General features: G+C 40.6%; 1 protein-coding gene across 1 annotated transcript; it reads right to left on the bottom strand.

The window, feature by feature from the left end:
* Positions 1 to 9,528: 9,528 nt before the first annotated feature.
* LOC115149585 (NLR family CARD domain-containing protein 3-like) lies at positions 9,529 to 18,999 on the bottom strand (the record flags this gene model as incomplete). The annotated part of the gene is made up of 5 exons (XM_029692539.1): positions 9,529 to 10,095; positions 10,836 to 10,950; positions 15,632 to 15,805; positions 16,077 to 17,868; positions 18,780 to 18,999. Coding segments are annotated over 5 exons (2,823 nt in total), but the record flags the coding sequence as incomplete, so codon positions are not given.
* Positions 19,000 to 25,002: the final 6,003 nt, after the last annotated feature.

Genomic DNA, 25,002 nt, shown 5'->3' with positions numbered 1-25,002 from the left:
CAGGTTAATGACAGATGGTGTGTATTAGACTCTGAAACCAGGTTAATGGTGTGTATTAGACTCTGAAACCAGGTTAATGGTGTGTATTAGACTCTGAAACCAGGTTAATGGTGTGTATTAGACTCTGAAACCAGGTTAATAACAGATGGTGTGTATAAGACTCTAAAACCAGGTTAATAACAGATGGTGTGTATTAGACTCTGAAACCAGGTTAATGACAGATGGTGTGTATTAGACTCTGAAACCAGGTTAATGACAGATGGTGTGTATTAGACTCTGAAACCAGGTTAATAACAGATGGTGTGTATTAGACTCTGAAACCAGGTTAATAACAGATGGTGTGTATTAGACTCTGAAACCAGGTTAATGACAGATGGTGTGTATTAGACTCTGAAACCAGGTTAATGACAGATGGTGTGTATTAGACTCTGAAACCAGGTTAATGGTGTGTATTAGACTCTGAAACCAGGTTAATGACAGATGGTGTGTATTAGACTCTGAAACCAGGTTAATGACAGATGGTGTGTATTAGACGCTGAAACCAGGTTAATGACAGATGGTGTGTATTAGACTCTGAAACCAGGTTTATGGTGTGTATTAGACTCTGAAACCAGGTTAATGGTGTGTATTAGACTCTGAAACCAGGTTATTGACAGATGGTGTGTATTAGACGCTGAAACCAGGTTAACGACAGATTGTGTGTATTAGACTCTGAAACCAGGTTTATGGTGTGTATTAGACTCTGAAACCAGGTTAATGGTGTGTATTAGACTCTGTAACCAGGTTAATGACAGGTGGTGTGTATTAGACTCTGAAACCAGGTTTATGGTGTGTATTAGACTCTGAAACCAGGTTAATAACAGATGGTGTGTATTAGACTCTAAAACCAGGTTAATGACAGATGGTGTGTATTAGACTCTGAAACCAGGTTAATGACAGATGGTGTGTATTAGACTCTGAAACCAGGTAAATGACAGATGGTGTGTATTAGACTCTGAAACCAGGTTAATGGTAGATGGTGTGTATTAGACTCTGAAACCAGGTTAATGACGGATGGTGTGTATTAGACTCTAAAACCAGGTTAATGACGGATGGTGTGTATTAGACTCTGAAACCAGGTTAATGACAGATGCTTTGTGCCAAACACTAAAGCATGATATTCTAATAAATCTACACCCTATTCCCTACGTAGAACACTACTTTAGACCTGGTCAGAAGCACCGTAGTGCACTACGTAGGGAATAGGGAACCATTTGGAACAGAGACCAGTAATTCCTCTGAATATCTTTCTCTTCCTCATCTGGTTTCTTTAACAGCCCTTCACTCCTCCCCTCTTCCTCCCCTCCTCCCTTTTCATTCTATTCTATCAGCCACACCACCAGCTCACCTCCACACAATCCATTTACAACTTAAAGACACACCTTGGAATAAATAACAAAGGAAAACTATTACTAGATGAAGTTTAGTGTTGGATTTTTTTATTTCCCATCACCATAAAACATATTTAATCACTGAACAGTAGCAGACCTAACTTCATCTGTTCCTGACTCTGGATAGTGGATTAAAAAGACCATCAATCTCCAATGATATTAAAGTACTATTCTGAACATTACTGATATACTGAGTGGCAAGTCCAGATATCTGCTGGTTTTATTGTTTGGTCAATAGCACCTCCTGCTGGACAGGTTTAATGTTGCTGGACTGAGCAGTATGGGAGGATGAAAGATGACACGTTTAGGGCCGGTTTCCTGGACATCTACATTGAACACGCTTTTTAGTCCAGGACTAGGATTAATCTGTGTCTGGGAAACCAGACCATATGGTTTAGTAGAAAGTAAGTGATTCCAGCTTGTAGTGGGCTGACTAGTCCTGAATTGTCCTTTTGTTCCTGGACCATTTTCCATGCAGCTCCAGGTGACAGAGAACACATGAATTAGGGCCGAGCTGATCAATGATACTGAGGAGAATTACATAGAGACAGAGAACCAACTGAGAAAACATATCAATGGTTCTGAATGACAACCAATATACATCAACACCAGACATCATGATTCATGGAAATGTACATTGTATTTTATCAAATATGAAAACCTTAAATCCCTTCAAATTCAAATCAGTCAGAAAATAAGGATTGTACATAAAACAGAGCAGAATGAATCATCACATCTGGGGACCATCACCACCAGCATGACTAGTATCTATGTGGCCCCTACTACAGTTTAACCAGCTCAGCTGTAGACTACACCAGCATGACTAGTATCTATGTGGACCCTACTACAGTTTAACCAGCTCAGCTATAGACTACACCAGCGTGACTAGTATCTATGTGGACCCTACTACAGTTTAACCAGCTCAGCTATAGACTCCACCAGCGTGACTAGTATCTATGTGGACCCTACTACAGTTTAACCAGCTCAGCTATAGACTACACCAGCGTGACTAGTATCTATGTGGACCCTACTACAGTTTAACCAGCTCAGCTGTAGACTACACCAGCGTGACTAGTATCTATGTGGACCCTACTACAGTTTAACCAGCTCAGCTATAGACTACACCAGCATGACTAGTATCTATGTGGACCCTACTACAGTTTAACCAGCTCAGCTATAGACTACACCAGCATGACTAGTAACTATGTGGACCCTACTACAGTTTAACCAGCTCAGCTATAGACTACACCAGCATGACTAGTATCTATGTGGACCCTACTACAGTTTAACCAGCTCAGCTATAGACTACACCAGCATGACTAGTATCTATGTGGACCCTACTACAGTTTAACCAGCTCAGCTATAGACTACACCAGCATGACTAGTAACTATGTGGACCCTACTACAGTTTAACCAGCTCAGCTATAGACTACACCAACATGACTAGTATCTATGTGGACCCTACTACAGTTTAACCAGCTCAGCTATAGACTACACCAGCATGACTAGTAACTATGTGGACCCTACTACAGTTTAACCAGCTCAGCTATAGACTACACCAGCATGACTAGTATCTATGTGGACCCTACTACAGTTTAACCAGCTCAGCTATAGACTACACCAGCATGACTAGTATCTATGTGGACCCTACTACAGTTTAACCAGCTCAGCTATAGACTACACCAGCATGACTAGTATCTATGTGGACCCTACTACAGTTTAACCAGCTCAGCTATAGACTACACCAGCATGACTAGTATCTATGTGGACCCTACTACAGTTTAACCAGCTCAGCTATAGACTACACCAGCATGACTAGTATCTATGTGGACCCTACTACAGTTTAACCAGCTCAGCTATAGACCACACCAGCATGACTAGTATCTATGTGGACCCTACTACAGTTTAACCAGCTCAGCTATAGACTACACCAGCATGACTAGTATCTATGTGGACCCTACTACAGTTTAACCAGCTCAGCTATAAACTACACCAGCATGACTAGTATCTATGTGGACCCTACTACAGCTTAATCACCTCAGCTATAGACTACACCAGCATGACTAGTATCTATGTGGACCCTACTACAGTTTAACCAGCTCAGCTATAGACTACACCAGCATGACTAGCATCTATGTGGACCCTACTACAGTTTAACCAGCTCAGCTTCTCTCAAGAAGATGTCTGGTAGGCCCATTTAAATACCTTTTTTGGACATTTCAAGATAGCAGATGCTTGAGTTGGGTCTATTAACACAGCTGTGAGTTGTTAATTTTTTCATTTTTGACAAAATGAGCAGTCCTGGAAGTGACAGATTTTGACTCATATTGAGTGATAAGACTCAATATGACCCAAAAATATTCTATGTTCACGCCCACTTTTTTTGCACTATCTTTGAAGGCTGTCAACTTCTTGTCAGGAGGAGAATCACTTAGCCTTTCAACTAATTTTCAAATGATAGGATGCCTATTTAAAAACCCTTTTTCAACATTTCAAGATAGCAGTTAGTTCAGTTTGATCTTATTAAAGACAAATGAATCCACTGTGTCTGCCTTTCCACTGTGAAGACAGGTTCTACTGCCCCCTGCTGTCTGTTGATGGTACTACTACTAGACACAGCGGCAGAATAAATTAAACTAGACATTTGTTTTCATCTCAAAACCAGAGAGCAACCGCTGTCCGGTGAAGTCCACACAAAGCGTATTGCATGTAACCAAACAGTTAGGTGACCTGCAGCACGGTCAAAGCAAAATATATGTTTCAGACGTTTTAGGGACGACAAAACGACTATTGCTTTAAAACAACACAGAGAGTTCAGCACCTACAGTTACGATCTGTCTTTAATTTTGCCCTTTTTTAAAACCATCAACTTGGATTAGCACAGCTAACACAGTTAGCACAGCTAGCACAGCTAACACAGCTAACACATTTAGCACAGCTAACACGGCTTACACAGCTAACACCGCTAACACCGCTAACACAGCTAACACAGCTAGCGCAGCTAACACAGCTAGCGCAGCTAGCGCAGCTAACACAGCTAACGCAGCTAGCGCAGCTAGCACAGCTAACACAGCTAGCACAGCTAGCACAGCTAATACAGCTAGCACAGCTAGCACAGCTAACACAGCTAGCACAGCTAGCACAGTTAGCACAGCGAAAACAGCTAGCACAGCTAACACAGCTAGCACAGCTAGCACAGCTAGCACAGCTAACACAGCTAACACAGCTAGCACAGCTAACACAGCTAACACAGCTTGCACAGCTAGCACAGCTAACACAGCTAGCACAGCTAGCACAGCCAACACAATCAAAGGAAGCCAAATGCTCACTGGCTTCCCTTGCCTTCAACGCTACGGGCAGCAACAATGTTATACTCTTTATGACCAGACAGCATCAGACAGGACTGAGACAGACTGTTTCACTTATCAGACAGGACTGAGACAGACTGTTTCACTGACCAGACAGCATCAGACAGGACTGAGACTACCAGTCATAATCAGGATTCTGTTTATGTCTACCCCAAAGACAACGTGTGTTGAGTAAGAACTCCCTGTGACAACCGGAAGTTGTTAAAAACAGCCATAATGAATCAGATTACATGGAGAGGGGACCTGATCCTATATCATAATGAATCAGATTACATGGAGAGGGGGGGACCTGATCCTATGTCATAATGAATCAGATTACATGGAGAGGAGGGGGGACCTGATCCTAGATCATAATTGAATCAGATTACATAGAGAGGAGGGGGGACCTGATCCTATATCATAATGAATCAGATTACATGGAGAGGGGGGGACCTGATCCTAGATCATAATGAATCAGATTACATGGAGAGGAGGGACCTGATCCTAGATCATAATGAATCAGATTACATGGAGAGGGGGGACCTGATCCTAGATCATAATGAATCAGATTACATGGAGAGGGGCGACCTGATCCTAGATCATAATGAATCAGATTACATGGAGAGGGGGGACCTGATCCTAGATCATAATGAATCAGATTACATGGAGATGAGGGACCTGATCCTATATCATAATGAATCAGATTACATGGAGATGAGGGACCTGATCCTATGTCATAATGAATCAGATTACATGGAGAGGGGGGGACGTGATCCTATATCATAATGAATCAGATTACATGGAGAGGGGGGGACGTGATCCTAGATCATAATGAATCAGATTACATGGAGAGGAGTGACCTGATCCTAGATCATAATGAATCAGATTACATGGAGAGGGGGGTTATGAGAGAACCCCCACATCACTAGCTTCTCTTTATTCAACCTGCCATCTACCCACCTGGGGACTGAGGGTTATGAGAGAACCCCCGCATCACTAGCTTCTCTTTATTCAACCTGCCATCTACCCACCTGGGGACTGAGGGTTATGAGAGAACCCCCGCATCACTAGCTTCTCTTTATTCAACCTCCCATCTACCCACCTGGGGACTGAGGGTTATGAGAGAACCCCCGCATCACTAGCTTCTCTTTATTCAACCTGCCATCTACCCACCTGGGGACTGGGGGTTATGGGAGAACCCCCGCATCACTAGCTTCTCTTTATTCAACCTGCCATCTACCCACCTGGGGACTGAGGGTTATGAGAGAACCCCCGCATCACTAGCTTCTCTTTATTCAACCTACCATCTACCCACCTGGGGACTGAGGGTTATGAGAGAACCCCCGCATCACTAGCTTCTCTTTATTCAACCTGCCATCTACCCACCTGGGGACTGAGGGTTATGAGAGAACCCCCGCATCACTAGCTTCTCTTTATTCAACCTGCCATCTACCCACCTGGGGACTGAGGGTTATGAGAGAACCCCCGCATCACTAGCTTCTCTTTATTCAACCTACCATCTACCCACCTGGGGACTGAGGGTTATGAGAGAACCCCCGCATCACTAGCTTCTCTTTATTCAACCTGCCATCTACCCACCTGGGGACTGAGGGTTATGAGAGAACCCCCACATCATTAGCTTCTCTTTATTCAACCTGCCATCTACCCACCTGGGGACTGAGGGTTATGAGAGAACCCCCACATCACTAGCTTCTCTTTATTCAACCTGCCATCTACCCACCTGGGGACTGAGGGTTATGAGAGAACCCCCACAACACTAGCTTCTCTTTATTCAACCTGCCATCTACCCACCTGGGGACTGAGGGTTATGAGAGAACCCCCACATCACTAGCTTCTCTTTATACAACCTGCCATCTACCCACCTGGGGACTGAGGGTTATGAGAGAACCCCCACATCACTAGCTTCTCTTTATTCAACCTGCCATCTACCCACCTGGGGACTGAGGGTTATGAGAGAACCCCCACATCACTAGCTTCTCTTTATTCAACCTGCCATCTACCCACCTGGGGACTGAGGGTTATGAGAGAACCCCCACATCACTAGCTTCTCTTTATTCAACCTGCCATCTACCCACCTGGGGACTGAGGGTTATGAGAGAACCCCCACATCACTAGCTTCTCTTTATTCAACCTGCCATCTACCCACCTGGGGACTGAGGGTTATGAGAGAACCCCCACATCACTAGCTTCTCTTTATTCAACCTGCCATCTACCCACCTGGGGACTGAGGGTTATGAGAGAACCCCCACATCACTAGCTTCTCTTTATTCAACCTGCCATCTACCCACCTGGGGACTGAGGGTTATGAGAGAACCCCCACATCACTTGCTTGCATGTTCTGCAACCTTGTAAAGATAAGGAGGGGATGACTGGGAGGCAGGTTGGTATTTATTGTCATGAATCTTGTCCTGGAGGCAGTTCAGCAAAGTGGTCACCAGCTGGAACAGGCACAAAGTAATACAATCTAGAGGAAATCACGCAGCTCTGCCTCCAGGTCAAGATTCATGACAAACGTCAACCTGTGACTGGGAGAGGCAATGTAAAATCAATAATGAAATTGTTTTCACAATTAACATGCTTTTTCTTGTTTCAAGTATGTTTTATTATGAAAAATACAATATATCCTTGTATACTTGTACAACAATGGAGCATATGTCAATATATAATTGTACAATTTGTTTTTCAAGAGAAAAGACATACAACAAATGATCACTATGGTATTTTAACGGTGTTATTGTAAGAGTTTAAATGTTTAAACAGAGGATACATCTAAAACAGTGTAAAACAAGTGCAGTATGTTCTGAAAATGTTACTTTAACGTCGACTCATAACGTCACACTATAACTTCATGGGAGTCTTGTGCAAAGACTGCATGTTGTTTTGGGTGTATTGAGTGACGTCTTCATCAACATTTGCAGAATATTCCTGTAATATTTTCACCTCTTGTCAGACGCCAACAGCCTAGTCGGCTGCAGACATTCATAAGGAGTTCCAGTAGTTTATTTGCCATTTGCAGGTATTAAAAGTAATACATACATTGTAATTCCTTGTTGGATCTCTCTCACATACAGGACAGTACATACCAGTGGAGGCTGCTGAGGGGAGGACGGCTCATAATAATGTCTGGAACAGAGTGAATGAAATGGACAACATGGAAACCACGTGTTTGATACCATTCCACTTATTCTGCTCCAGCCATTACAATCCTGTCCTCCCCAATTTATGTCCCACCAACCTCCTGTGGTACACACACAAACAGTAAAATATATCATAAAAAATGCTGAGTCGTAAAATATCAGAAAAGGAACCAAAAGGTTCAGACAGATAGAACTGGGATAGAAGCTGTTCTAGAACCTGTGATCCAGAAACTGATTTAACAGGCAGATAGAACTGGGATAGAAGCTGTTCTAGAACATGTGGTCCAGAAACTGATTTAACAGGCAGATAGAACTGGGATAGAAGCTGTTCTAGAACCTGTGGTCCAGAAACTGATTTAACAGACAGATAGAACTGGGATAGAAGCTGTTCTAGAACCTGTGATCCAGAAACTAATTTAACAGGCAGATATAACTGGGATAGAAGCTGTTCTAGAACCTGTTGTCCAGAAACTGATTTAACAGACAGATGGAACTGGGATAGAAGCTGTTCTAGAACCTGTGGTCCAGAAACTGATTTAACAGACAGATAGAACTGGGATAGAAGCTGTTCTAGAACCTGTGATCCAGAAACTGATTTAACAGGCAGATATAACTGGGATAGAAGCTGTTCTAGAACCTGTTGTCCAGAAACTGATTTAACAGACAGATGTAACTGGGATAGAAGCTGTTCTAGAACCTGTGGTCCAGAAACTGATTTAACAGGCAGATAGAACTGGGATAGAAGCTGTTCCAGAACCTGTGGTCCAGAAACTGATTTAACAGGCAGATAGAACTGGGATAGAAGCTGTTCTAGAACCTGTGGTCCAGAAACTGATTTAACAGGCAGATAGAACTGGGATAGAAGCTGTTCTAGAACCTGTGGTCCAGAAACTGATTTAACAGGCAGATAGAACTGGGATAGAAGCTGTTCTAGAACCTGTGGTCCAGAAACGGATTTAACAGGCAGATAGAACTGGGATAGAAGCTGTTCTAGAACCTGTGGTCCAGAAACTGATTTAACAGGCAGATAGAACTGGGATAGAAGCTGTTCTAGAACCTGTGGTCCAGAAACTGATTTAACAGGCAGATAGAACTGGGATAGAAGCTGTTCTAGAACCTGTGGTCCAGAAACTGATTTAACAGGCAGAAATAACTGGGATAGAAGCTGTTCTAGAACCTGTGGTCCAGAAACTGATTTAACAGGCAGATAGAACTGGGATAGAAGCTGTTCTAGAACCTGTGGTCCAGAAACTGATTTAACAGGCAGAAATAACTGGGATAGAAGCTGTTCTAGAACCTGTGGTCCAGAAACTGAAACTGACAGCCAGTGTGTTAAATGTGTATCCAGTGTGTGTGTGTGTGTGTGTCCAGTGTTTTTGTGTGTGTCCAGTGTGTGTGTGTCCAATGTGTATGTGTGTGTGTGTGTGTGTGTGTATATGTGTCCAGTGTGTGTGTGTGTGTATATGTGTCCAGTGTGTGTGTGTGTATGTGTCCAGTGTGTGTATGTGTCCAGTGTGTGTATGTGTATGTGTCCAGTGTGTGTATGTGTCCAGTGTATGTGTCCAGTGTGTGTGTGTGTGTGTCTAATGTGTGTGTGCGTGTGTGTGTGTGTGTGTCCAATGTGTGAGTGTGTGTGTATCACTGACACAGAGACACTGAGGCACCGTTATACCAAAGATGAAACCCTGGATAGAGAGGCTCAGTGAATGTGGAGGTGAATGTGTTCAGGTGGGTCAGTTTGTCAGAGGAGGCTCTATAGAAGGACAGAGTGCCGGCTGGCCAGTCCAGATACACTCCTACTCTGTGGGACCTGGAGGAGGGGACGACTATAGTAGTGGAATTATTATTGTGCCTGGCATAGTAACTGTTGTCGGAGCAGAACAGACTCCAGGACTTGTCATTGTACCCAAGCCAACAGTCCTTAACCCCTCCTCTCCTGCTGATTCCTTTATATGTCACTCCTATATCAGCCGCTCTCCCACTCCACTCTACCTCCCAGTAACAGCGCCCAGTCAGACCCTCTCTACACAGCACCTGTCCACAGCCCTCAAATCTCTCTGGGTGATCAGGATACGGCTGCTCCTCTGTCCTACATGTCACCTTTCTGTTCTCCTCAGACAGAGAGAGGAGTCTGTCTACTGTGTTTGGGTCCAGTGTGAGATCACAGACATCTGATGGATGAAACCAGACACAATATTAGAAATCATCATCATTCACATTAGAATGTTAACTCACTTTTCACTAATTCATTTCATGTAGATGTTTCTAGGTGTCAAAAGGAGAAGTTAAGGTAACTTGAGACTTGTTGAATGATCATATGTTATACTGTATGGCAATATAAAACACACTTATTCACATTAATTACACACACACACACACACACACACACACACACACACACACACACACACACACAGTCAAAGCAACTCTTTGTAAACTTTGATGTCCCTGATTTCTGCTTCTGTAGAACTACAGCTGAATTTTAATATGACCAAGTCAGTAATGATGGTGGTCTTTGACTTTGACTTAACTTGAATTAAGACTTATTCTTAGTCATTTTCTTCACAGCAGTCAACACTCACATTTTCTAAGCCCAGGTGTCATTGTGTTCTCTCCACCATGTTCCACACTGTAGCGGTAAGCAGAAGAACAGACAATCATTGAGTTACACATATGAACACACACACACAATCTGACGCACACACACACACACTGACAGAAAAACTGACACACACAAACAGTAACATATAACTTTGTAAGTGGTGGTCAGAATGATTGTCTTAACTAGCCTGATAAGTCAAACATGTCTGATATGAACATTGACATAAACCCTCCACATACTTGAGTTTCTCCAGTCTGCAGTGTGGATCCTCCAGTCCAGCAGAGAGCAGTCTGACTCCTGAGTCTCCTGGGTGATTGTAGCTCAGGTCCAGCTCTCTCAGGTGTGAGGGGTTTGACCTCAGAGCTGAGGCCAGAGAAGCACAGCCTTCCTCTGTGACTAGACAGCCTGACAGCCTGCATAGAGTCAAATCATATTAAAATCACACTGCTATTCTTAGGAGGTGAAAATAGTGGCAGTATATTTTTTCAACATATTCAGATATATCTGTGTCCTGAAACCTACCAAATCTATTCATAAATTAATGAATGTGTAATTATTATAAATGATCATATTACTTGCAGATACAAAAATATATAGAACAAATATTTGAGTAGACTGACCAGACCAGTTTAAAAAGCAGTATCAGTCAAAAGACAGACAGTGAGGTATCAGATTTAGATTGTATTGTGTATACAGTCCACACCATAGCTATTTTACATTTAAGTCATTTAGCAGGCGCTCTTATCCAGCGCAACATACAGTAGTGAATGCATACATTTTATTTATTTTTTCCCTACCGGTCCCCCGTCAGAATCAAACCCACAACCCTGGCGTTGCAAACACCATGCTCTACCAACTGAGCTACATTGAAGCTAACATTTTAAATGTGGCTTTATATTCCACATTTTTGATTTGAGGTGACAGTATATAATGTCACCTTTGTTTGTGGTAATTTTACTACATAACTGTTTCACCATTTAGAAAAATAAAAGCATTGACTGACCAATTGACTTACTATGTGTTAAAGTAGTCAAAAAGTTTAGTATTTGGTCCCATATTCTTTGAACTCAATGACTAAATCAAGCCTATGACTGCCATGATTAAGAAAGATCATGAATGAATCATGAATAATAATGAGTGAGAGTTACAGAGACTACAACAAAACATGCTAACCTCTCACCATTACCAATAACAGAGGCTACAACAAAACATGCTAACCTCTCACCATTACCAATAACAGAGGCTACAACAAAACATGCTAACCTCTCACCATTACCAATAACAGAGTCTACAACAAAACATGCTAACCTCTCACCATTACCAATAACAGAGGCTACAACAAAACATGCTAACTGCTCACCATTACCAATAACAGAGACTACAACAAAACATGCTAACCTCTCACCATCACCAATAACAGAGACTACAATAAAACATGCTAACCTCTCACCATTACCAATAACAGAGGATACAATAAAACATGCTAACCTCTCACCATTACCAATAACAGAGGATACAACAAAACATGCTAACCTCTCACCTTTACCAATTTATTTATTTATTTCGCCTTTATTTAACCAGGTAGGCAAGTTGAGAACAAGTTCTCATTTACAATTGCGACCTGGCCAAGATAAAGCAAAGCAGTTTGACACATATAACACAGAGTTACACATGGAGTTAAACAAATGTAACCCTCTCACCAGGCTTGAATATGACTCTCACAATATTAACATATGTAGAGTATCTCAGCAGCATGGGATGTTAGGTGAGAAGGACATCTCCAATAAGAATTCCTATTGTAAACTAACTAGGGTTATGACAATAGGGTATTAACTTAAGATGAAATGATTATAGGTTTCTGTTATTGAATCAGGATAAACCATCCCATGCATTAAATTGAAACATTTAATGACTCCACCAAGGCAACATACATAACGTTCCATATGTGTATTAAAACATTTTCAAACACAAATACATGTTCAGACACAACATCAAAAGAAATAAAAATAATAATCCCCAATGAGTCGTGCACAACCCGTGTCCAAATTAAGCACCTCACATTGTGGTTACTCACGACTTGGTAGATATTCCCTCAGCGAAGTATGGCAGTTCCATGCAGGTTTCCTCACCAAGTCCAAGGCAGCACAGCTCCCCATGCAGACAGTCCTCCTTAGTAACCGATATCCCCATGGCAGCACAGCTACCCATGCAGACAGTCCTCCTTAGTAACCGATATCCCCATGGCAACACAGCTACCCATGCAGACAGTCCTCCTTAGTAACCGCTATCCACATGGCAGCACAGCTACCCATGCAGACAGTCCTCCTTAGTAACCGATATCCCCATGGCAACACAGCTACCCATGCAGACAGTCCTCCTTAGTAACCGATATCCCCATGGCAACACAGCTACCCGTGCAGACATTACTCCTTAGTAACCAATATCCCCATGGCACCACAGCTACCCATGCAGACAGTCCTCCTTAGTAACCGATATCCCCATGGCAGCACAGCTACCCATGCAGACAGTCCTCCTTAGTAACCGATATCACCATGGCAACATGAACTCGTTAAGCTTCCCAAGCAATTATCTCCCGGTGTCACACGATGCTAGGCTAACCTCTAGACTGGCTAATACCTCCACGACGAGACAGTAGCTTCAGTCTTTACTAAGTTTTAACTAAATTATAACAACTCTTTTATTAAATAAAACATGTATTTCCCTTCATGTCTTAGTAGCTATGGGTTTTGTTGTAGTTTTGTCGTCTTCTTTTATAATTTTTCTTCACCAACCGTCCTGAGGTAAAACGTCCATCCTTTCATCAACGTCTTTTTGCCTCCCGTTAACCAGGTCAACTCCCATTGGCCACAACTTAACAAGCGACCTTATTGGTCAAAACTTCAACTTCAATGTAAAACAAACTATTCACTAATACATTAAATAAATATTTCTTCAAAAAGCATAATGCATTAACAACATTACAGTTTAGGAGCAATTCAATCATCTTTTAAATATAATACCAATTAATTATAACTAATACACTCAATACTTGGTTCAAACAAGGGTATTACACAAACATACAGTCAATAATACAGTAGAAAAATAAGTCTATATACAATGTGAGCAAATGAAGTGAAAAAAGGGAGGTAAAGGCAAAAAAAGACCATGGTGGCAAAGTAAATACAATATAGCAAGTTAAACACTGGAATGGTAGATATGCAGCGGAAGAAAGTGCAAAGTAGAAATAATGGGGAGCAAAGGAGCTAAATAAATAAATACAGTAGGGGAAGAGGTAGTAGTTTGGGCTAAATTATAGATGGGCTATGTACAGGTGCAGTAATCTGTGAGCTGCTCTGGCAGCTGGTGCTTAAAGCTAGTGAGGGAGATAAGTGTTTCCAGTTTTAGAGATTTTTGTAGTTCGTTCCAGTCATTGGCAGCAGAGAACTGGAAGAAGAGGCGGCCGAAGGAGGAGTTGGCTTTGGGGGTGACCAGGGAAATATACCTGCTGGAGCGCGTGCTACAGGTGGGTGCTGCTATGGTGACCAGTGAGCTGAGATAAGGCGGGGCTTTACCTAGCAGGGTCTTGTAGATGACCTGGAGCCAGTGGGTTTGGCGACGAGTATGAAGCGAGGCCCAGACAACGAGAGCGTACAGGTCGCAGTGGTGGGTAGTACTATATGGGGCTTTGGTTCTCCCTTTAAGAGTGTGCTCCTAATCTCAGCTCGTTACCTGTATAAAAGACACCTGAGAGCCAGAAATCTTTCTGATTGAGAGGGGGTCAAATACTTATTTCCCTCATTAAAATACAAATCAATTTATAACATTTCTGACCTGAGTTTTTCTGGATGTTTTTGTTGTTATTCTGCCTCTCACTGTTCAAATAAACCTACCATTAAAATTATAGACTGATCCTTTGTCAGTGGGCAAACGTACAAAATCAGCAGGGGATCAAATACTTTTTCCCCCCACTGTATATGGGGCTTTGGTGACAAAACGGATGGCACTGTGATAGACTGCATCCAATTTATTGAGTAGGGTATTGGAGGCTATTTTGTAAATGACATCGCCGAAGTCGAGGATCGGTAGGATGGTCAGTTTTATAAGGGTATGTTTGGCAGCATGAGTGAAGGATGCTATGTTGCGAAATAGGAAGCCAATTCTAGATTTAACTTTGGATTGGAGATGCTTGTAGTGAGTCTGGAAGGAGAGATTACAGTCTAACCAGACACCCAGGTATTTGTAGTTGTCCACATATTCTAAGTCAGAACCGTCCAGAGTAGTGATGCTGGACAGGCGGGCAGGTGCAGGCAGCAATCGGTTGAAGAGCATGCATTTAGTTTTACTTGTATGTAAGAGCAGTTGGAGGCCACGGAAGGAGAGTTGTATGGCATTGAAGCTCGTCTGGAGGTTAGTTAAGACAGTGTCCAAAGAAGGGCCAGAAGTATACAGAATAACACCAATAACAGAGGGGGTCTGATCTTTGTGCCTCTGTAACTTTCTCATTCATCATCATTCACAATTCATTCATGATTATTTATAATCATGGTAGCATCCACATGAATGTAGAAGTGTTCAGAAACATCTTCTATTCTTACTGACAATACAAGTGAAGTGACTCCAAAATGACAGGACATTATTCACCATTCAGTTTCTATTAGCAAAACATAATCCAAAACACAACAAAGACAAACTGCAAATGCATTCAACAAGTTTGTAGAATCACAAGCTTGATGTAATCACTGCAGGCATGGAACATGGGACTAAATACTAAACTTATGACAACTTTAATACAATATAAGTGAATTTGTCCGAATATGTACAACTTTTTCAAATGGGAGAACTAAATACATAAAGTGCTTTCCTTTCTTAACAGTAACACAGCTGTGTATGAAAATACCCTCAAATAAAAGGTGACATTCTGTACTGTCACCTAATATGAAACATCTCAAATCCAAAATGCTGGAGCATAGCACCACATTTAAAACTGTAGGCTTCACTGTCCAAACACATATGGTGTGGACTATGTGTGTCTGGTAAACACATGTGGATCTGGTGAACAGTTATCACTTGTTGACCAACTACAGGAATACTGACCTCAGAGTCTCCAGTTTACAGTGTGGATCCTCCAGTCCAGCAGAGAGCAGCTCCACTCCTGAATCCTTCAGGTCATTGTTACTCAGGTCCAGCTCTCTCAGGTGTGAGGGGTTTGACTCCAGAACTGAGACCAGAGAAGCACAGCCTTTCTTTGTGACTCCACAGCCTGACAGCCTGCAAAGAGATCATCATGACTTCACAAACACACTGTTAATTTAACACCAGTAGTGTAGAAGGACAATAGCATTTGGTTTATTCTCTCAAACAGCATATAGATTCATCTTCTGTCTCCTAGAATTGTATGGTCATATTGTAATACTACATTGAATATCTGATTCAATATGTTATTCAATATAATATTATATACATATTATAATACATATTTTTCCTAAACTGAATATTTCTGCCTGATGATTAGTTCTTATATATCATTTTATGTACTCACAGAGCAGCTCTGGAGGCTTTGACCACTGGCAGCAGCCTCAGAAGACCTTCCTCTGATCTGGAGAATTTCTTCAGGTCAAACACATCCAGCTCCTTTTCTGAAGTCAGCAACACAAAGACCAGAGCTGACCACTGTGCAGGTGACAGGTTGGGTTTTGAGAGACTTCCTGATCTCAGGTAGCTTTGGATCTCCTCCACTAGAGAATGGTCATTCAGTTCATTCAGACAGTGGAACAGATTGATGCACCTCTCTGGAGAAGGATTCTCCCTGATCTTCTCCTTGATGTAATTGACTGTTTCTTCATGGGTCTTTGAGCTGCTTCTTGTCTTTGTCAATAGACCTTGTAAGTGCTTCTGATTGGACTCCAGTGAGAGGCCCAGAAGGAAGCGGAGGAACAGGTCCAGGTTTCCTGTCTCGCTTTGTAAGGCTTTATCCACAGCACTCTTGTAGAAAGTAACTTCAGGTGTGTCTCTGAACAGCAGAGAAAAGATACTGGACTTTGATTGCTGTTTGTCCATTAGATTCTCATTGTTGTTGATGAATGAGAGGAACACATATACAGCAGCCAGAAACTCCTGAATGCTCAGATGAACAAAGCAGTACACCTTGTCCTGGTACAGCCCACATTCCTCTTTAAAGAGCTGTGTGCACAATCCTGAGTACACAGAGGCTTCATTGACATCAATACCTGCCTCTTTCAGGTCTTCTTCATAGAAAATCAGATTGCCATTCACAAGCTGTTGAAAAGCCAGTTTTCCCAGTGACAGAATGCTCTCTTTATTCCAGTGTGGACCTGTCTCTTCTTTCCCAAGATACTTTTCATTCTTCTGTTTGGTATGAAACACCACAAGGTGTGTGTACATCTCAGTCAGAGTCTTGGGCATCTTTTCTCTCTTATGTTTCAGCATGTGTTCGAGGACTGTTGCAGAAATCCAACAGAAGACTGGAATGTGGCACATGATGTGGAGGCTCCTTGATGTCTTTATGTGTGAGATGATTCTGCTGGCCAGGTCCTCATCACTGAATCTCTTCCTGAAGTACTCCTCCTTCTGTGGGTCATTGAACCCTCGTACCTCTGTCACCTGGTCAACACACCCTGAAGGGATCTTATTGGCTGCTGCAGGTCGGGTAGTTATCCAGAGGAGAGCAGAGGGAAGCAGATTTCCCTTGATGAGATTTGTCAGCAGAACATCCACTGAGGTTGACTCTGTGACGTCACAACAGATCTTGTTCTTCTGGAAGTCTAGGGGCAGTCGGCACTCATCCAGACCATCAAAGATGAACACAACTTTGAACTTGTCGTAGTTGGAGATTCTTGATTGTTTGGTTTCCATTGAAAAGTGATAGAGAAGTTCAATCAATGTGTTTTTGTCCCCTTTCATCAAATTCAGCTCCCGGAAAGGGAATGAAAACACAAATTGAACACCCTGATTTGCTTTTCCTTCAGCCCAGTCCAGAATGAACTTCTGCACAGAGACTGTTTTTCCAATGCCAGCGACTCCCTTTGTCAGCACAGTTCTGATACGTTTGTCTTGTCCAGTTAAGGGTTTGAAGATGTCGTTACATTTGACTGCAGTCTCTGGTCTTGCTTGTTTCCTGGTTGTTGTCTCAATCTGTCTCAGCTCATGTTCATTATTGACCTCTCCTGTTCCACCCTCTGTGATGTAGAGCTCTGTGTAGATCTTATTGAGAAGTGTTGGGTTTCCTTGTTTAGCGATCCCCTCAAATACACATTGAAACTTCTTCTTTAGATTACATTTGAGTTCACGTTGGCAAATCACAGCAAGCTCATCTGAATCTAGAAATAACACAGAAGATATTAATATTACGTCTGTTTTAATGCCTACAGTATTGTAGGACTGTTATAAAGTTTTTAATTATAATCATTTATTCTCTTATCTGACTGTATAAATGTGTAAATGTTTTCATAATGCATTACAGACTGGTGTGACTGATTATATTATTATTGGTATTATTAATGTTGTCTCTCTCTCTCCTCTGTCTCTCCTCTGTCTCTCAATTCAATTCGCTTTATTGGCATGATGGAGCAATGTACATATTGCCAACCTTACAATATGAAAATAGTAAGAATCAAAACTGTCAATGGGATTGGTTGGTTGGTCTGTCAGACACTGTCCCTCAACTTATGGCAGGCAGCAATGTAGTGCGCTGCCAACCCACAGCTCTCTGCGTCCTCCCCCAACAGGACGGGTAGCCTACTCTCATCAGAGAAGTCTTTGAAACCTTGAATAAGGGTTTCAAATTTGGGGAAATTACACTCTCTAATTGTTTTATATTTTTTACATTTTGTCAGGAAATGCAGCTCCGTCTCAGGTTCTACTGTTGTGCAGTGGTTGCACAGCCTTTCCTCTACAGGGAGCCAGGTTTTCCTGTGTCTCTCTCTCTCTGTCTCTCTCTCTGTGGCTCTCCCTGTGGCTCTCTCTGTGGCTCTCTCTGTGGCTCTCCTCTCTCCTCTGGCTCTCCTCTCTCCTCTGGCTCTCCTCTTGCTCTCCTCTCTCTCTCTCTCTCTCTCTCTCTAAATTAATCACCACAACACATCCCTGCTGCTACTTGATGAGGTCACTAGGTGTTGTTTTAAGGCAGCTACAATATCATTGAGTTACACAGCTACTTTAGCTGTACTTTAGCTACAGCTTTTAAATGTTATAAAACATCATTCAACATGAGGCAGACAGATCTTACATTTCTCCAGTGTGTCAGCGAGCTCCTTCTGGTTCATTTTCCTCAGGACGTGCAGTGTGATCTTCAGAGCCCCCTCTCTGGCACTGCTCTCCTGCTTCTCATCTTCAGCATCCACCACTTCCTCATCCTGCTTCTGACTCTCAAAGACTTCTGGGAGTTCTGGACTAAGAATCCTCTTGAACATCTTCAGCTCGTTCTTCACAAATGTCATAATTTTCTCTTCAAGCAACTAAAATAAATCAAGTAAATAAGTTAAGCAAGAGAATAAATGCTTTCTCATTAACACAATAATGAATAATTGACAGATCAACTTTACTTGAGGAAAACAAAAACAAATGTACATAACAGGACCACATACACTGAATATAGAGTCCAGGTCTGTTTGATGACTCTGGGAAGACTGACCACTGAGAATCTCTGACTCTGATCTCTCCTGTTGGTTTCTGTGGACAAAACATGAGATTACAGTTCACACACACACACACACACACACACACACACACACACACACACACACACACACACACACACACACACACACACACACACAGGGAACGATGTGGAGGGAACGATGTGTTTGTTTAATATTGTTTTAGGACTATATAAATGGATAAAAGGATTAGCCTGTGGATTATGAAAACAACAAAAGAAATGTGAAAATGGGAGAGGAGAAATGACTAGAGACAGTGTTGTTTAACTCACTGACCATGACCCATGAGTTCTTCTTACCTTTGTTCAGTAGAAAAGTCTCCCTCTCTAAACACTATAGGTTGACCCATAGACCGGTCACTCTTCATGGACACACAGCTGGGAACAGGGGAGGCTGGTCTCTCCTGCTTGATTGGACTTCAACACAACAGAGACAAACATTACATCTCTCGTCTACTCTGATCTCAGATGGGAAACATAAGAAGAGTTCCAAAACGCAACATATCACTTTACAGAAATGAGCTTTTATTGTTTAAAGAAATTATGTATTAATTATTACATCTCTCACAGACAAGGATTTGTTTACAATCTATCACTTGATGGTTTCATTTCAGAGAGACAAAAATCATGTTTTTTTTGCAAAATGCTATATATATCTGCCTCACTCTCAAATGTGACCAACAGGCTCAATTTGGTAATTAACTAAATTAACTAAATGCATATTGTTTTGGTTTATGTCAGTTTAATTGTTTGTTATGCTATAAGTGGTTATTTTATGATTGTAAGTGATAAAATTAACTAGTAATTCTCAGTAATTACTACTTTAGTAAGGAATAACACATTTTTCAGCACTACTGCAGTTGCTACATAATCCCAATAGATGGGAACATAAGACCACAATGATATTTCAGAAGATTAGTTTAGTTCTCCCTGGATACATCACCACTCCCCACGCTTCTTTCTGTCCCTTTCCACACTGCTAACGCAAGAGGAAGGACTGAAAAAGCATTTAACAGATTACTGTGAAGTAATATAATGATGATTCATGTTTATTATGACCTGTTTTTATGCTCATGTTTTACACTTCATTAATATAACGATTATCAATAAGCCTGAACATTAATTCAGTCATCTCTGGTCTAGAAAAACGTATTTTCCCAGTACATTCATCAACCAGCATCCACCTGCTCTGCCTTCTCGCACATGAAGTCAACTCAGCCCCGCTAAACAGCTGGTGTCTTCACTTCACTCTCACTCGCCTTCTCAAGGGGCATGTCGAGGTAAATTTACTAACCAGGAGGGTTGAATGATGTCATTTATTGGTGGGCTGGAAGACGCCCTCTTGTCTTTTCTATTCCGAGGTTGTTTACTCACAATATCAAATATTAACATGATTTTTTACAATGTATGTACTACTGATTATCTACCCGGGGTTCAATACCTCACTATTTTTACCTCACTATTTACACCTCACTATTCAATACCTCACTATTTACACCTCACTATTTACACCTCACTATTTACACCTCACTATTCAATACCTCACTATTTACACCTCACTATTTACACCTCACTATTTACACCTCACTATTCAATACCTCACTATTTACACCTCACTATTTCCACCTCACTATTCAATACCTCACTATTTACACCTCACTATTCAATACCTCACTATTCAATACCTCACTATTCAATACCTCACTATTCAATACCTCACTATTTACACCTCACTATTCAATACCTCACTATTCAATACCTCACTATTCAATACCTCACTATTTTTACCTCACTATTTTTACCTCACTATTTACACCTCACTATTCAATACCTCACTATTTACACCTCACTATTTACACCTCACTATTCAATACCTCACTATTTACACCTCACTATTCAATACCTCACTATTTACACCTCACTATTCAACACCTCACTATTCAATACCTCACTATTCAATACCTCACTATTCAATACCTCACTATTTACACCTCACTATTCAATACCTCACTATTTACACCTCACTATTTACACCTCACTATTCAATACCTCACTATTTACACCTCACTATTCAATACCTCACTATTCAATACCTCACTATTCAATACCTCACTATTCAATACCTCACTATTCAATACCTCACTATTTTTACCTCACTATTTACACCTCACTATTCAATACCTCACTATTCAATACCTCACTATTCAATACCTCACTATTTACACCTCACTATTTACACCTCACTATTCAATACCTCACTATTTACACCTCACTATTCAATACCTCACTATTCAATACCTCACTATTCAATACCTCACTATTCAATACCTCACTATTCAATACCCTCACTATTCAATACCTCACTATTTACACCTCACTATTCAATACCTCACTATTCAATACCTCACTATTTACACCTCACTATTCAATACCTCACTATTCAATACCTCACTATTCAATACCTCACTATTTACACCTCACTATTCAATACCTCACTATTCAATACCTCACTATTCAATACCTCACTATTACACCTCACTATTCAAGCCTCACTATTACTACCTCACTATTTACACCTCACTATTTACACCTCACTATTTACACCTCACTATTTACACCTCCACTATTACATACCTCACTATTTACACCTCACTATTCAATACCTCACTATTCATACACCTCACTATTCAATACCTCACTATTTACACCTCACTATTCAATACCTCACTATTACACCTCACTATTTACAACCTCACTATTCAATACCTCACTATTCAATACCTCACTATTCAATACCTCACTATTCAATACCTCACTATTTCAATACCTCACTATTCAATACCTCACATTTCACTACCTCACTATTCAATACCTCACTATTACAACCTCACTATTCAATACCTCACTATTCAATACCTCACTATTTACACCTCACTATTTACACCTCACTATTTACACCTCACTATTCAATACCTCACTATTCAATACCTCACTATTTACACCTCACTATTTACACCTCACTATTTACACCTCACTATTCAATACCTCACTATTCAATACCTCACTATTCAATACCTCACTATTTACACCTCACTATTTACACCTCACTATTCAATACCTCACTATTTACACCTCACTATTTACACCTCACTATTTACACCTCACTATTCAATACCTCACTATTCAATACCTCACTATTCAATACCTCACTATTTACACCTCACTATTTACACCTCACTATTCAATACCTCACTATTCAATACCTCACTATTCAATACCTCACTATTTTTGTTTCTCTCCCTAAAGCAACACAGCCCTAATAGGAGATATATAACTAACTAAAGTAATGAGTGACCATTTCAGAAAATCATGGGACATATAGTCTGTGGTTGCATGCTATTTTATGTCAATCATATTGCTGCTTGTAGCCTATAACTGATGCTTCGTGGTCTTATGCTGCCATCTATTGGAAATATTTAGCAATTAAAAGTTATTAATTTACTTACAGACATTGGTGAGGCAGCTGAGAATTAAAATAAACGGAATGTGTCCAGCCTACTGAGGAGCCCCGAAAATAATATTCAAAAGATTGGTCCTTGGACACAGAGGGGTTAAACACTAAAGTGACCGTCCATCTAGTGAAGAGAGGAGAACCGGACAGAGGTAGCCAGCATCCGTCAACGAGAGAGAAGGAGAACTACGATGCTACTAATTAGTAACTAGCTAGCTTACCGAGCTGTACCGACTAGCTAGGCTAGCTAGCAGGTCGTTCGTCTGTCCCTCGTCTCGATGACGAATCCGGTGAACCACAAAATGAAACGAGGATAGAGAGTGAAAAGGATCTGGCTACACTCATACTGTCCCTGACCGTAAAGCAAAAAGCTAATTGAACAATAAACTTCAGCGTTTCAACACTGTAACAAACTCTGTCGTTATTCCCCAAAATCACCTCAGCCCACTCTGCGCGTAACCGGACAATATGTTTGGCGCCACAATGTACGTGGACGCGGACAGTTCTGTACGTGGACAGTTCTGTACGTGGACGCGGACAGTTCTGTACGTGGACGCGGACAGTTCTGTACGTGGACGCGGATAGTTCTGTACGGGGATGCGGGAAGGTCCAGAACGCGGACATGAGCAGTGCAACACAATCAACTAAACCCAGCCTTTAAAGTAGGTTACATTAGTAATATTTATTTTTTATTATTATGTTAAACAAACATTCTACGTTTTTTTAAACAATATTTTGAGATCTGGGCCCATGTCCACAAAGCGTCTCAGAGTAGAAAATTGGTCGTATAAGTGCTGAGAATAAAGACATTTTACACTTATGGGTATAAATTAAAGCTATGCATGAAGTCTCTAGTCCCACCTAGTCGGCAGATATTTAGGACACCTCGTGAGCTGTCTTAAGTATTAAGAGTTAACAGCAGGTGTCTTGAAACATTTACAATGAATAGCAATATTACAATAATGGATACATAGACCTCCAAACATTTACAATGAATAGCAATATTACAATAATGGATACATAGACCTCCAAACATTTACAATGAATAGCAATATTACAATAATGGATACACAGACCTCCAAACATTTACAATGAATTGCAATATTACAATAATGGATACATAGACCTACAAGCATTTACAATGAATAGCAATATTACAATAATGTATACATAGACCTCCAAACATTTACAATGAATAGCAATATTACAATAATGGATACATAGACCTCCAAACATTTACAATGAATAGCAATATTACAATAATGGATACATGGACCTACAAACATTTACAATGAATAGCAATATTACAATAATGGATACATAGACCTACAAACATTTACAATGAATAGCAATATTACAATAATGGATACATAGACCTCCAAACATTTACAATGAATAGCAATATTACAATAATGGATACATGGACCTCCAAACATTTACAATGAATAGCAATATTACAATAATGGATACATGGACCTCCAAACATTTACAATGAATAGCAATATTACAATAATGGATACATGGACCTCCAAACATTTACAATGAATAGCAATATTACAATAATGGATACATAGACCTCCAAACATTTACAATGAATAGCAATATTACAATAATGGATACATAGACCTCCAAACATTTACAATGAATAGCAATATTACAATAATGGATACATAGACCTCCAAACATTTACAATGAATAGCAATATTACAATAATGGATACATAGACCTCCAAACATTTACAATGAATAGCAATATTACAATAATGGATACATAGACCTCCAAACATTTACAATGAATAGCAATATTACAATAATGGATACATAGACCTCCAAACATTTACAATGAATAGCAATATTACAATAATGGATACATAGACCTCCAAACATTTACAATGAATAGCAATATTACAATAATGGATACATAGACCTCCAAACATTTACAATGAATAGCAATATTACAATAATGGATACATAGACCTCCAAACATTTACAATGAATAGCAATATTACAATAATGGATACATAGACCTCCAAACATTTACAATGAATAGCAATATTACAATAATGGATACATAGACCTCCAAACATTTACAATGAATAGCAATATTACAATAATGGATACATAGACCTCCAAACATTTACAATGAATAGCAATATTACAATAATGGATACATAGACCTCCAAACATTTACAATGAATAGCAATATTACAATAATGGATACATAGACCTCCAAACATTTACAATGAATAGCAATATTACAATAATGGATACATAGACCTCCAAA

Source organism: Salmo trutta, chromosome 15 (assembly GCF_901001165.1).
Source record: "Salmo trutta chromosome 15, fSalTru1.1, whole genome shotgun sequence".
Lineage (NCBI taxonomy): Eukaryota > Metazoa > Chordata > Actinopteri > Salmoniformes > Salmonidae > Salmo > Salmo trutta.
Note: the sequence above shows the minus strand (reverse complement) of the source record. Positions and strands in the feature narration are given on the sequence as shown.